General features: G+C 41.0%; 1 protein-coding gene across 2 annotated transcripts in view; it reads right to left on the reverse strand.

Annotated features, from left to right (window-relative positions):
- Nucleotides 1–373: 373 nt before the first annotated feature.
- Nucleotides 374–15,525, reverse strand: part of LOC134336748 (BICD family-like cargo adapter 1) — a 42,867-nt gene continuing 27,715 nt past the window's right edge. For both annotated transcript variants that reach the window (XM_063031171.1, XM_063031172.1), the window contains exons 5-10: nt 14,725–14,904; nt 14,433–14,591; nt 12,598–12,720; nt 10,848–10,978; nt 6,703–6,823; nt 374–3,567 (exon numbers count right to left, since the gene is read on the reverse strand). In XM_063031171.1, the coding sequence (XP_062887241.1) occupies nt 3,388–3,567; nt 6,703–6,823; nt 10,848–10,978; nt 12,598–12,720; nt 14,433–14,591; nt 14,725–14,904 (894 nt within the window). In that variant the 3' untranslated portion in view covers nt 374–3,387. The remainder of the gene's footprint in view (nt 3,568–6,702; nt 6,824–10,847; nt 10,979–12,597; nt 12,721–14,432; nt 14,592–14,724; nt 14,905–15,525) is intronic.

The raw sequence follows: 15,525 nt of genomic DNA on the forward strand, positions 1-15,525 counted from the left end.
TGGTTTCAAAGATCAGCATACGTGACCATCTTTTATAGAGTGTGCATGTGACCCTTTTATAGATAGTGCGAGTTGGAGACTGTCTGAAATGGAGAGTGTAAACATATTCTTCAATTATAGACATTGGAAATAATAACAGACACTACACAGCCTTGCAGACGGTGTAGATCCAAATGTAAATTCTTTTCACACTAATATCAATTTGTGTTGCAGGTAACACTCTATTACAGAAATGATACATAGTATGATTGTTTCCACATAGTGTATATTACTATAAATCTATTATAGACATGCATTAGAAATAATTCATGCTTTTGTTTTATAATGAAATGAATTTCTTAAGTAATAAATAATATTTTATTTAACGAACAACATATAGCAGCATCCAGGCACTGGAGAAACTGTTGAGTGTCTCTAAACTCATTATATTATGTACATTACAGATAAATTAAATGAAAAATGCCAATGCTGGAAACAAAAGTATAAGAAATACAGAATAATTTTGTTACATCTGTATAATGGGTACATACTGAAGATTCCTTTTCTGTGTATACTTGTTCTGATAAGACTTTACAATCAAATCTCCTTGCTCTTTACAGATGGTGATGAAACTGTGCCCAGTACCAGCTATTCACATTTTACTACATATTATCAATGGCATAACTCAAATATTTATTCTTAAGAACCTTTAATAATCACCAACTAGAACAATACCGAGCACCATCTCAGATTCAAACAAGCTGGTTGATAGCTTAGAAGATCCAACATAAATTGTATTAAGTCAAGTATTTTATTATCTATTGTTCTCTTTTATTTGACAGTGGATTTTCTTAGTCTGTTTAATCACTTCTGTAGCTCACAAGTACAGAAAACACTGCAAAGCTGGTGTCTCTTTTAAGCCGAAATTTCTTATACGTACAGTAGATATGCTCAGCTTTTTTTAAAAACAAAATTCCCCTTTTTATTTTAACAGTAATGGATAGTCCATGCACCCAGCTTCATTTTTTACTTGATCGATAATCTCTGATAAGAAATTACATATTCCAAAGGACTAATTCCATGGTGTAAGTAATCTCCTGAGTAACTATCGGCTAATGCCCAGAAATTGGGTTTATAAGTAAGCAAAAATTGACTTTAGCTGGAGTATAGGTCAATTTCCAGGTGAAATTCTGATTGATGCACAATTGGTTTGGGCATTTCTGGTCAGGAATTAAAAGAGATGCTTGAAATATTCTGCTGAAAAGTCATTTATTCAAAACATCAGCCCTACTTCTCCCTACAGGTATGTTCCTGACAATTTTCAACACCCGCCTTTTTTAATTTCATGTTACTAGCATTGGTGTTTATTTTGCTTTTCATTAATACCTGGTCAGTATCAATGTCTGTGTACCCAATTTTTTTTTTGTGTCAAAAGTGCATTACAAATTGTGCACTCACCTTTTATACCCCATCAACCCAATTTGACTTCTCACAATTGGAAAAAGACAACACACACAAAATGCTGGAAGAACATGCAGATCAGGCAGCATCCATGGAAATAAACAAACATTTGACGCTTTGGGCTAAGACTCTTCCTCAGGACTAGAAAGGAAGGGGAAAGATGCCAGAAAAATAAACTGTTGAGGGGGAGGGAAAGGAGGATAGCTGGAGGGTGATAGCTGAAGCCAGGTGCATGTGAAAGGTAAAGGGCTGGAGAGGAAAGGATCTGATAGGGGAGGAGAGTGGATCATAGGAAAAAAGGAAGGAGCACCACCAGGGGTAGGTGATAAGCAGGTGAGAAGATGTTAAAGACCGGTGGGGGGGGGGGGGTAGGGATAGAGAAGAGGAGTAGGGAATTTTCTTTCACCGGGAGAAATTGATATTCATGCCATCAGGTTGGAGGCTACCCAGACGGAATACAAGTTACTCCTACACCCTGAGGGTGGCCTCAACGAGGCACAAAAGGAGGCCATGGAGCGACACGTCAGAACAGGAATATGAATCAGAATTAAAATATTTGACCACCAGGAAGTTCCGCTTTCACCAGATGGAGTGGAGATACTTGACGGAGTGGTATTCCAGTTTAGAAACGAGTCTCACTAACGTAGAGAAGTCTGCATTGGAAGCACCAGACACAATAGACAGGTGAAGTGTTGCCCTACCTAGAAGGACTGTTTGGGGCCCTGAATAGAGGTGAAGGGGGTCTTGAATGGTGTAGCACTTTAGACTCTTGCAGGGTTAAGTGCTGGGAGGCTGATTAGTGGGGAGGGATGAATGGACAAGGGAATCACAGAGAGAGTGATCCCTCTGGAAAGTGGAAAGTGGGGGGAGATAAAGATGTGTTTGGTGGTAGGATCCCTTTGGAAGTTTCAGAGAAGGATGTGTTGGATGCAGAGGTGGTATACAAGTGCAGGAGGAACTCCATCACTGTTAAGGCAGTGGGAAGATGTGGTGAGCGTGGATGTCTAGCAAATGAAGGTGATGCAGGTGAGGGCAGCATCAGTGGTGGAGGAAGGGAAACCCTGTTCTTTGAAGAAGGCTGACTTCTCTGATGTCCTGGAAAGGGAAGCATCATCCTGGGAACAGATGCAGCAGAGACAAAAGTACTGAGAAAAGCAATAGCATTTTTACAGGAGACAGGGAGGGAAGAAATATAGTCAAGATAGCCGTGGGAATTTGTAGGTTTATAAAAGTTGTCAACAGTTTGTCTCTAGAGATGGTGGTGGAGGAAAGCTGGTTGGTTCTTTTATTGAGAGAGAAAATGACTGTCAGATGACAACCATAGAAAATAATGAAGCACAACCTACCAAAACTATCATTGAGATAGAGATTAAATAGATTCCATCGTAATATTGTACACAGAATCTGCCAGCTTATTTTGCAATGCTCAAGATATTAAAAATCGCTACTGTCTGCTCCATCGGTGATTACCTTAATCGGCCCAGCATAGTCCGCCACAGTGCCTAACTCAGTGATCACTCTGCACAGTGGCAAGGGGTCACATATGGCACATGATTTCATCAGAGCAGATCCTTGCATGGGGGATGGAGTGTGTTGAGGATCACCGCAAGTCCCCTTCCCATGTATTCCCTCACTTTCTTTAAAGCTGCTGTTGGGAGAGGGTTCCATAAGATCTGAAGGGCCTCCCAAGGGATCACTATGGAAGTTTAGAGCTGTCCATGACACTCATATTGGGAAGTTTGCAGCTCAAAACTTCTTTCATCTTTTGAGGTAAGATACAAAAGCACACTTCCAAAACTCTTTTCATACAATTTAACAATGTATTAAGGGAGGGAATCAAAGTGGCACCAACATTGCGCATAAAAATGTTTTAGCACACCAAAAGTAGATGAAATCTAATATTTGGGTACAAACGTCTCAAGGGAAAACAGACATCTGAGGCAGTTTTCACCTCTTAAACAATGCAAGGAAGCCTTTTCCTTCAGGAATCTGACCCCTGGTCCTTCGGAGAAAGAAAGAGTGTTTAGAATCAGAGTTCTCACTGGGATTTTCGGCAGAAGCAGGCCAGGTTTGTTCAGCTTGCTGCTGGTTTCTCAGTTGCTGGTTTATTACAAACTGCATGTCATCCTGCAGAATAATAGCACAAATAACAATATTGTCAATCAGGTAACCTGACCAAATATCCACATGTCTGTAAGGCTTTTGAATTTATCTCCCATTAATCTATTCAATCATCTGTAGAGCCATCAACTCACCAGCCACAGCATATTATGCTAAAATGGAAATAAATGACCCTTTAGTACTTTCTAAACTACTGGTGAATAGAATGTCCCTCATTCACAAATATCAAAGCATGCAATTTAATTAATTCCTAGATGTTTGTGGGCCTGGCTATATTTTAAATTGGTTGTTGTGTGCCCCTACGAACTAACTGTAGTTATATTACAGTTCCAGTCATCCAGGTTTGATCCTGATGCTGTTTACATGGAGTTTGTACTTTCTCTCTGTAACTCTGTGTTTCCTCTGAGTGCTCTGGTTTCCTCACATTTCGACAATGTGCTAGTTTTCAACTCAGCTGGTTACTTGTACAGATGGTTGGAAGGATAATCGAAGCGGGGATGTTAGTGAGAAAATAGGGGAGTGGAATGGATGGGAATTCTCTGAGAGTTGGCATAGACACACAGACATGGCATCCTTCCATGTCATAGTGCAGTATGAGAATTTACACTTTAGATGTGCAGTATCAGCTGAGATGCATTCTAGTATCCAGGGCCATAAAGGATGCCACCGATACATAAATGTCACTGTGCTTTAGTCCAGTCCATTCCCTCAGAAATCAGTCCATGTCTACACTCTCCATATATTAAACATCTGTCTACAACAGTTTTCCACTCTGTCCACTTCGATCCAGATTTACCATTGCTGAATCTCCTTAGACCTGCTCACAATTAAAGTCCAAGTGAAGTCCTTTTCGCCCATAAATAATGTACTAAAGTTAGCCTTTCCCTTGTAATCTTGATTGATTTCCCCTATCAATAGCTTACATTTCCCATTAGTGATCTTCCCATTCTCAACTCCTAGTTTATCATGGGCACATCAATAGCTACTGTCTGTATGAGGAGCTGCATCAAGAAGGCAACATCTATCACTAAAGACCCACACCATCCAGGCTATACCATCTTTTCACAACTACAGTTGGGCAGGAGCTACAGAGGCCCAAGATCCTACACCATCAAGAATACCTATTTATCTTCAACCATTAGTTCCTGGGCCAACCTGTGCAACTGTAATCAACTCCTCAGTGTAGCAACACTGTGACCACTTAGAACTCATTGCAGTATTATGAAATTTGTTTCTGTGTTCTAATTGTATACTTCTATTGGAAACCACAAATTTTTAAATAATACTTTTTATAAGATTCATACTTAAAAAAAAAACCCACTGGCAGCTAAACTAAGTTTATCACCTTTCTCATTTTTCATTGACTAGTTATTAGCATATTGCCCACATGATGTAATTGGTTTAATTATGTAGCCTATTAATTAATTCATCGCTATGTAAGGAATTTTCTTTATCTTGTGTTAGATTTTTCAGAAGCACCATCTTTATTCCATTGTCTTACACCCCTTAGCATTAACTCCCTTTTAGCATCATCTCTCAGCTCTTTATTTAATTTGCTTAGTATTTTATATGTCTGTTTGAACTCTTAAAATAAACTGAAATTTTGGAATTAAGACTGCACGCCATTCTTGGCTCCTGGAAGAACCCCAACGATCAGAAATTAAACAGAGGTCCAACTATTTCTTGTAAATTTTTTGTATAATTTATGTTTAATTTGTTTTACTAGTGAACGTTGTGCATCTGACGCGACGTGCCTGTGATGCTGCAGCAGGTAAGCTTTTCATTGCACCTTACAATATACTCATCTTCAAACTTCTTCCTCAAACTTAATGCAGTGAAAAGAAGTCTCAGGAACATCTTAATCCAATTAAATGTAGTGTCACTTCGTTATCAAAAAACATTTCAGAGCTCTTTTATACAAGTGACTCTCCACACGTTAGATATATTAGTGTGTCAATGTGTATGCACTGATTAAATGGCCAGGGAAATTATAAGGCACTGGAACAAACAGCTCCCTTGGGCCAACAGAATAAATTGAGAATTTTTCTGTGAGACATCCGGTTTGTTCACCTCCCATAATATTTGTGATTTTTCATTAGAGCTTTCCTGTTTTGTCCCCCAAGAAATTTCATTTAAAATAATTTTTGAATTAGGGACAGTGTCCCGTCCCTAATGTTGATGATCAGATGCATCTTGGGGTCCAGTTGTCGCACAGATTGAAAGGGTGCTGAAGGAGGTGTCTGGCATGCTTGCTTTTACCAGTCAAAACCCTGAGTCAGGAAGTAATGTTGTAGCTTTATAAAGCTTTGGTAAGGCTGCCTCTGGAGTATTGCATTCAATTCCAGTTATTCCAATAGAAGGGAAGATATGGCAGCCTTGGACAGGGCACTCAGGAGTTTTGCCAGGATGCTGTCTGGTTTAGAGGGCATATGCTATAATAAGTGAGTAGGCAATCTGGATTGTTTTCTCAGGAGCAGCAGAGATCTGATAGAAGTTTATAAAATTATGCAAGGTATAGAAAGGGTAAACGGCAGTACCTTTTGCCTGTGGTCGAAATGTCTAACACTAGGGGGTGTGCACTTAAGGGGAGAGGGGGTAAGTTCAAAGGAGATGTGAGGGGCAATCACATCTCCTGATAAAGGGTGCTGCCTGGCCTGTGGAGTTCCTCCAGTACTTTATGCATGTTGTTGTGAGGGGAAAATTTATCTTTACACAGAGAGGGGCAGGTGGAGGGAATGCACTGCCAGGAGTGGTGGTAGAGGCAAACATGATACTGTAGAGACATTTAAGAGGCTCTTAGATAGACACATGAATGTGCAGATAATGGGGCATAAGTTCATTTGGATAGGCAGAAGGGATTTGTTTAGGAGTTTAATTAGTTCATTAAGCACCTTTACCTTAATTAACTCAGCACATCAGCACATTCTTGTGTTTTACTGTTCTATGTTCCATTAGCTCTTTTGTCAATAGTTTGTGGTAGAGAACTCCTTGTCTGAAACTAAGTTTTACAATCTTTACAATTAACTCTGAAGTGATACCTTTCTATTGCCTTATTAGTTTGTGAAAACATGCATCACAACGTTTCATGATTCTGAAGACCTTAATTACATAAGTCATCCTTTGCAATGGCTTTGAACATACCTGCCAAGCTTCTAGCTCCTGTGACAGGTCCACTTTCTGCTGAATAGTGTCCAGAAGCTGGGAGTTCAACAACTTCATGTCCCTTTGACACTTGGCCAGCTCCACTTCCACGGCATTCTTCCTGGAAAAAAAAAGAATCCATTGTTAATATATCTGAGGTGATAAGTTACAGAAGCATTTGCTGTTCGTCCTAGTGTTCAGTTAAAAAACCATCCTTCCTAGCCTCACACGAAGGAGCTGGTGCCACATCCAATACTATTGGTCATCTAAAGGGGGGGGGGGGGAGGTAAAAGACAGGAAATTATAGACCAGTTAGCCTGACTTTATTGTAGTTGGGGAAATACCAGAGTCCATTATTAAGGATGAATGTTCTGGCCTGTGGAGGTGCAGTTTGTTTTGTATGCTCCCTGTTTGTATGATCATCACTTCCAGTAAGTAGGCTGTGTTTTTATATCATTTCCTGTGTGTATTAATTTGGATTTTGGTTTGAAGCACACAGTGGAAAGATGTCCATCTCCAACCACTCTTTATTTGCCCTTGAAGCAGCAATATTTGTGAATCTTAAGTTTTGTTAATACAGTGGTTTCCAGTTAATTGGGACAAATTAGGACCAACATATTTTGACCCAATTAAGTAGTTGCCCCAATTAGCCAAAGTTTAATGGAAATAGTTAAAAAGGTGTAGAAAATACAAACTACAATTTAACTGAGTAACAGATATTTATTTAAATGAAATTATGAATAAATCAAAATACTATCAAGACTACTACAGTACTATAAAACTGTGCACTAGTTTCTAAATGTTATTGATGGAGGAATTCTTATGACTGTCTATAAATTAACAAAATCAGTGCAGACACCTAGTGCAGATAGTGGACTGCCTTCAAACAGTGCTTTGGATGAATGCATCCTCCAAATCTTTTTTTTAATTGTGACTTTCAAGATGATTGTCAATATCTTCAAATTCCTCATGGTCCCTAACTTATTGAAGTAGTGAAATCCTTTCATTTTCACTTCCAGCCGTTTCGGGCATCTCCAAGTCTGAATGCTTGAAACTACAGTGACCAAAACAGCTCTGAATTTTCTTACTGTATATGGCTTGCCAACTATCAGTGACAAAAGTCACTGCTTTTTGAACACAAACACACAATGGCGCTATTTAGAAACAATTCAAACTAAGCATGTGTAGTGTCTAAGAGCCACACAAATTGCACGTGACTGACGCTAGTTAGAAAATGTCCGGCGACAAACTCTGGTCTCAACTAAGTGATATATTATCCCAAATAAACTCAGGGAATCCCACCTATCGTCTTGATTTGTTTTTGTTCTTTAAGAGTTGTCCCAAATAGCCAATGATTAATTGATGGCTCAATTAACCAGAATCCAGGGTATTGGTAACCATTCAGTAGATATATTTTGAAGGAAGTATTATATTTATTGCTTATTGTTATTAAGATATTGTAATGCCATGAGCTTACTGTTGTTTACACTGCGTAGTTATGTAGTGTTGCATGTGTGTAATACCTTGCTTAACACCGATTGCAAAAATAATTGCTGTATTTGTATATTCAGATACACAACAATTCTGTATTGAATTTATTACGTATTTTGCTTAACTTTCTGCAGTTTCACAAGTCAGATCTCGTTAAAATCCCTGAAGGAAGCTTCTGTCTCGGGTGAATTTTGAGAAGGTGTTTAACTTCTGCATAGCTTTGTATATATGCACTGCAAGGGCAGTAGAATAAGGTTTCAGTGTACTTGGATGTACTTGATAAAATAGGTCAAAGTCAGGATGGTTTCCTCAAGGGAAAATCTTGCCTTACAAATCTGCTAGAATTCTTTGAAGAAATAACAGGCAGGATAGATAAAAGAGAGATAAAGGATGTTGTTTCATTGGAATTTCAGAAGGCCTTTGACAAGGTACCACACGTGAGGCTACTAAATGAGATAAGAGCTCATGGTATTACAGGAAAGATACTAACATGGAAAGAAAATTGATTGACTGGTAGGAAGCAAAGAGTAGGAATAAAGGGGGACTTTTCTGGTCAGCTGCTGTTCTACAGCATTCTGTGCTGGGAACACTTATTTTGTGTTTTATGTCAATAATTTGGATGACACAATTGATGGCTTTGTAGCCAAGTTAGCAGATGATACAAAGAAAGGTGGAGGTGAGAAAGCAGGGAGTCTGCAGAAGGACTTAAACAGACTCAAAGTATGGGCAAGTAAGCAGCAGATGGAACACAGTGTAGGGAAGTCTATGGTCATGCACTTAGTTAGAAGGAATAAAGGCATAGACTACTTTCAGAAATCAGCAATGTCAGAAATCAGAACTGTAAAGGGGCTTGTGGGTCTTCATGCAGGATTCTCTAAAGGTTAACTTGTAGGTTGAGCTGATGGTAAGCAAAGGAAATTCGATGTCAGCATTCGTTTTGAGAGGACTAGAATATAAAAGTAAGGATGTAATGCTGAGGCTTTATAAAGCACTGGTCACTCTGCGGGAAGTTATGGTCCCCTTGTATAAGAAAGGATGTGCTGGCATTGGAGAGGGTACAGAGGAGGTTCACGAGAATAATCCTGGGAATGAAAGGGTTAATGTATTAGTAGTAGTTGATGACTCTGAGCCTGTACTCTCTGGAGTTTGGAAGAATGGGGGTGGGGTTGAATCTGCTTGAAACCTATTGAATATTGAAAGGCCTAGATAGAGTGGACATGGAGAAGATGTCTCCTATAGCGGGTGAGTTTAGGACCGGAGGAGACAGCCTCAGAATACAAGGACATCCCTTTAGAACAGAAGTGAGGAGGAATTTCTTTAGTCAGAGGGTGGTGAATCTGTGGAATTCATTGTCACAGATGGCTGTGGAGGCTAAGTCTTTGTATATTGGCTATATTTAAAGTGGGGGTTGATAGACTTTTGATTAGTAGTGACATCAAAGCTTATGGGGAGAAAGCAGGAGAATGGGATTGAGAAGGATAATACATCAGCCACGCTAGAGTGGCAGAGTAGACTTGATGGGCCAGTGGCCTAATTATGCTCCTATGTCTTAGGCCTTATGGTCTTAACTGGCAAAGAGATTAAAATCGGCACCGTGACATAACTAAAGCAAAGTAACAGATATTCTCAGGGTTGACATTGTGCTAACAGAATGCTGCAGCTCCAGCAACTAGGGTTTAATTCTCAACTCCAGGGCTGTCTGGAAGGAGTTCACCCATTCTCCCTGTGACTACATGGGCTTTCCCCCTGTTGATCTAGCTTCTTCCCACATCTCAGTATTAACATACGATGACAAATTTCCCCTAGTGCCTGGGAAAGTAGGGGAATTTGGGATGGCTGATGGGAATGTGAGGAGTATGAAAACACGGCTTAGTGTAAAAGAACGGTTGATGGTCGGTGCAAACTTGGTGACGAGGATCCCGTTTCCATGGAAAAGCAGGCAATCTGCTGGAGGAACTTAGCAGATTGAGGGTCATCAGTGGGAGGACAGGAATTGTCGATGCTTTAAGCTGAAACACTGCATCAGAATTTGGGTCCTGATGCAGGGTTTTGACGAAATGTCGACAGTTCCTTTCCTCCCAACAGCTGCGGCTCAATCCACCGAGTTCCTCCAGCAAATCTATTGCACCAGATTTCAGCATCCACAGTCTCATATCCCCAACCTGTTCACTCAGGGTCTCACTCAATGGCTCTTATGGCTGTGTTGCAAAAGCTGAGCTGAGGTTCTTTAACAGCAGCTGATTTTGGGTAAATTAAATTTAGCATTTTAAAGTAATGATATTGCTCAACTGGGAGCTGAGATGAGTGGATTTCCATTTTGGTGAGGGGCAGATGGGGCTGAATTAGTTAGGATGGCAACAGCAGTTATAAATGTGGAGAGTGGATGATGTGAGCCTGGCCTGGAGTGAGCTGAAAGGAGCCTTGTTCACAGGTAACAAAAGTATGGATAAGAGATTTGGCAGCAGGAACTGAGGCAGGGGTGGAGTCGGGCAGTGTGAGGGGGATTGAATTCAATAGTCTTAATTATGAAAGATGTGTGGGATCAGGTACCAAAAATTATAATATGCATTTCTGCTACATCAAGACATAGGAATCATGTAACAACTAAAAGTAGACTAGAAAAGGTTAGTGAAACAAGACACTCTGACACTCACTTTGCAATTGCGGTGTCCCGTTCGCGAATGGCCTGCTGGAGAGGTTGATTATCTGAAGAGTTCTCTAGGCTGCATCTCAGACTATCATTTTCCTTCCTGAGCTTCATCAGATCAGTGCTTTGCAACTGCACCTAAAAATCCAATCATACCATGATGCTATGTGAAAAAAAATGTGAACATTTCATGTGTCAAAAGCTGCTGTACCAAATCCATTGAGAACATTTCACTTGGACAGTGCTCTGTCCCAGAAACATCCTGCAGCCCTAATAATTGCTTTTGAACAGAAACTGAGACTTCAATAACTTTTTAAATGATAAAAATCACTTCACTGGAGGATGATTTCAGACAAGGGCCTTTCTTCATCATTCGAGATTGATTAGATGTTCACTGCAAATGACATGGCTTTCTGCCACTCAAACAGAGGTCTGCTCTGCTAGCAACTTAAAACACAAACCAAACTCAGGCAGCTATCATTTTTGCCGCACCCAATCATTGACACAGATATAATAACCTCAAACATGCTCTTGTTCTGTCTGAGAGGGAAACACCAAATCAGGATCTCAAGATGATTACAGCAAGGAAGGAAATCATTCAGCCTCTCGAGTCTGTACTGAGGCTGTCTAAGAACAAACCAGCCAGATCCACTCCACTGATTGCTCACCTTACCCCTGCAAATTATTTCCTCCTCCAGCTCTAAAATTGAACCCGCCTCCGCCACGACCTCTGGCAATAGTCTGCAGACTCTAACCACACAGAGACTGAAAAAAAAAACATATCCTTGTGCCACTTTTGGCTCTTTCCACAATCATCTACATTTTTCATCCTCTAGTCTTTGATTCTTCCACCAATGGGAGCTGTTTCTCTTTGTCTACTCTGCTAATCTCAAACATGCCATTGTTCCATTTAAGGGTGAAACACCAAAATCGCAGGAACTCAGGGTGATAAGAGCATGGAAGGAAACCATTCATAGTTTTAAATGCTTTCATCAGATTACTTTACAACCTGCTCTCCCAAGACAAATAACTCTATATTCTTCAACCTATTCTCATAATGAGTCCCACATGGAATCATTTTGATAAAACTCTCTCCAATCCCTTTGTATCTCTCTTATAATATGTAAAAGAAGACAAATTTGTGTTTTACAAAGACTCATCATGACCTTGTTGTTCTTTGTCCTTACTTATAAAGCATACATACTTAATTATCTCCTCATCTTGACCTGTTATTTCCATGAATTGTGGACATCTACCCACAGATCTCCTGGTATCTGTACTCCTTTTAGAACTCATTCCCATTATATTCCCATTTTTCACTGTTTTAATCACCCAGTATTGTTCAACGGAAACATTACACAAATCATCATGACCTAGATAAAAGTACTAATCCCTCTGGGACTGCACTACCCAACTTCACCCATCCTGATTTATGTTTACATATAAATTCCAACATCCTGTCAATCTGAACTGAGCACACAGATGAGCTCTGCTCGACTCTGGTTGGGTGGCCAGGGTTTGTGCTTTATAGCTCACAGCTTGGTGTGTTCGAGATGCAAATCCTTCCTAGTGTTGTAGATTCTAACTTTCTGGCTAAATAATGTGTAAGAATAGAAACATTGGCTGATCTACCTTCTCCAGTCTCATTGCCCAAAAATTATCTCAATGTCCAAGCTCCTTTATACAGCTGCTTCATGCATCCATCAGGCTATGCGGAAACTAGCCTGTGGACCACGTCATTTTCTGCACAGCATTACCTGATTCTGAAGCTCCTCGATCATCTGCTGCTTTTCTTTATTCATTGCTTTCTCCTGCTGGAATTGTTGCTGTTGCCATTTCAGCTTCTCCTGCAATCCTTTTGGATCATCTTCTGGGTGAACCTTAGGAAAATGTTAGAAAATAATTAACCATTTCCCAGAAAGAGCATTTATCCAACAGCATGCAGACAAATGTAACATGGTAGTCATTGTACAAGTGTCATTAAGAATCCTTATGTATGTCGTAGTGGAGGGTGGGGTTAGTGGGGAAAAGCTCCCACTGCCTATTAAATGTTCCCAACATCATGCATCTCAAGTTGCCTCTGACAACCAACTCCAGCCCCTGGCCTTCATGTGTGGCTTAGAGAAGCAAAATTCTGATCTCAAACCTCTGTTGCCTTGCAGCTATACTCACTCATGGGGAAGGCTTCGGGAGTAAACCCCAAGGAAAAATACAGAGCTCGTATCCCTAAGGCAGTCCTACATTGAGTTCGATGCTAGCTGACAACTCCTATCACACCATTGGTGCCACGCCGTATTGGTCCCTGCTGTTCCTTTGGATCCATCAGCTGCATGGAGAGGGGAAGCCTGCAGCACGGGCAATGGCTTGCTCTCCATATCGTACTGCCCTGGCTTACGTATTGAATATAGCCAGCTAGGATACAACGTCCACAGTCCACCTCAACCAACAGAGGCCTATAAATGAGTCATGACATTAACTTTCCTCAGTAGGGCTGGAGGAATTGAACTATTTAATCCAACAATTCGCTATGGTAATATGCTTTTATTGCTGTTGTCTCATTGGCCGATGTTGTTGTCATGCAGTTGCTTCACCATGTTCTCTGTGGCTCCCAGCCCTACATCGCAAAGTCCTTATTGTCTGCGGTTAACTTTAATGTTGCTTTTATATCAAAGTGCTGCTAATGAACTTGCACCTTTGGACCATTATTACAGGCAGGCAATAGGTGTATTTGTATTCTTAAAGTCTGCTGACTCAAATCCTTTGTTTTAGTTGTCCCAGTTTCTTCACGAGCCTGAACAAAGCAGCCATTGAGGACTAGATAGAATAATATTCGCGACAGGAGGCTCAGCTGCCGGAGTTTGGTTGATGTCCTGGAAGAGCTTCTTGGGACGAGGTGAAGAGACTTGGGCTTTGTGTGGTACTTCATTCAGAAACACATGTAATGTGACGATGTTTTGGGGAGGGGGAAGGTTACGCAGTGGCTCATCTGTGCAAACCTTATTGGGGCCTGCATTCATTCTGCTCAAATGTCAAGGAAAACAACAATTTGCTCTTTATCCCTGACAGGCATGAGCTGAATCCTCATTCTCTTTGCGGAGAGAACTGGATTTATTAAACAGTCTGGAGAGATATGGCTGCCGTGATTGGAGTTGTCACCAGAAAATCGACCAGTGTACCCTGCAGAACAACTGTCAGATCTGGGGGAGAGGGACCTTTGGTGTAAAATTCTCAGTGCAGCCATCCAGTATCAGGCCACACATGCAGATTAAGTGGAATTAGAGCTTTCACCTTTCAATAATATGCTTCAAGACCCAATAACAGAAAAAAAACATTCCATAATGTAATGGAGAGATTTTTCTGAGTTTCATCTCCAAGTAAGTTGACTGCTGAATTAGTGCTCTGGCCTGTGAGTCTATCCCCACTGGGACATGGATTGGAATATTTCAAATTCCTTTCCAGCTGGCAAACAGCGAAGGTTTTCATTCTTTAGTCAGGCTTGATTCCCTGCACCTCACTCAATGTGACCCTTAACTACTGGTCAATTCCAGCTGCAGTGAAATCAACTGATTGATAGGTATAAGAATTTCCTTACTGGTACAGCTGGCCCATGCACCAGATTGTATACCAAATCTTTCAGGTGCGAGAGGGCTGCCTGGAGACTGGGTGTCTGAGATCCAGTCAAACTATCAGAGCGATCCATGCCCATCAAGTTCAGTAACTCCTGGTGCAGCTTCTCAATTTCAGTCTTTATCTGGATTGAGACAAAGAAAAGCACAACTGATTAATAAAGTAACGAGTTCAGCAATTCCCTGCATACCAGCTCTACTGCAAAGTTTAGGGCAGTATAATCTGTAGACGTGAAAGTGTCCAGTGAGTATCCGTACCTGATCTTTCTCGGTCTCCCAGGCCTCGGACTCCAGGCTCTGCTCAATTTCCGAAAGCAGGGATGTGTTGCAGCTGGTGGATTCCTGCATTGTCTGCTGCTCACTCAGCTCCCGCAGTCGGCTCTGCAGCTGTTGGTTCAGTGCTTGCACCTCCGCGAAATCCTCCTGTGACAGGGTTAGCTATCAATGGCAGGCAAAGCAAACACATCAGCAACATTCAGAGAGAGGTCATCTCCTCAGCAATGATTACTTACTATTATGGTACAACCACACAAGTGGGACCACCTGGCCTATGGTAACACTTTCTTCGCACAAACCTTTCTACCACAGTGCTCCCATCCAATCTCCTGCCAAAGCCACTGCGTCTCACAGAGGACCTCCTCTGAAAAGTGCCTGAATTCGGTGGCCAGTCCTAATGTTCCAAGCCAGCAAGGATCAGCTATTCCGTCGCAGCCAACATTATATGAGAGTCAAAGCTTTCCTTTATCAATGCTCACATTCCAGGGGATTTACTGAATCACTCTGGGAGTACTGTTCTTCCTTTCAGTTCCAGAGAAGCTGAGCAAAACTGCAGTAAGCACAAAGGAGTGGGTAATACTGTCGAATATTTGAACCAGGGACTGAGTAGATACCGACTTGGAACTTGATTGGCCACAAATGTCTGATCATGGTGTCTCCTAAAATTGAGTTCCTTGGACATATTTTCAGAATCTCCAAAGGAAGCAAAGCATTTCACTGACTGTTGCCGCACCAGATCTGCACTAAGGTAATTCAACCACGACGTTTGTCCCTATAACGTGT

Source organism: Mobula hypostoma, chromosome 23, assembly GCF_963921235.1.
Source record: "Mobula hypostoma chromosome 23, sMobHyp1.1, whole genome shotgun sequence".
Lineage (NCBI taxonomy): Eukaryota > Metazoa > Chordata > Chondrichthyes > Myliobatiformes > Myliobatidae > Mobula > Mobula hypostoma.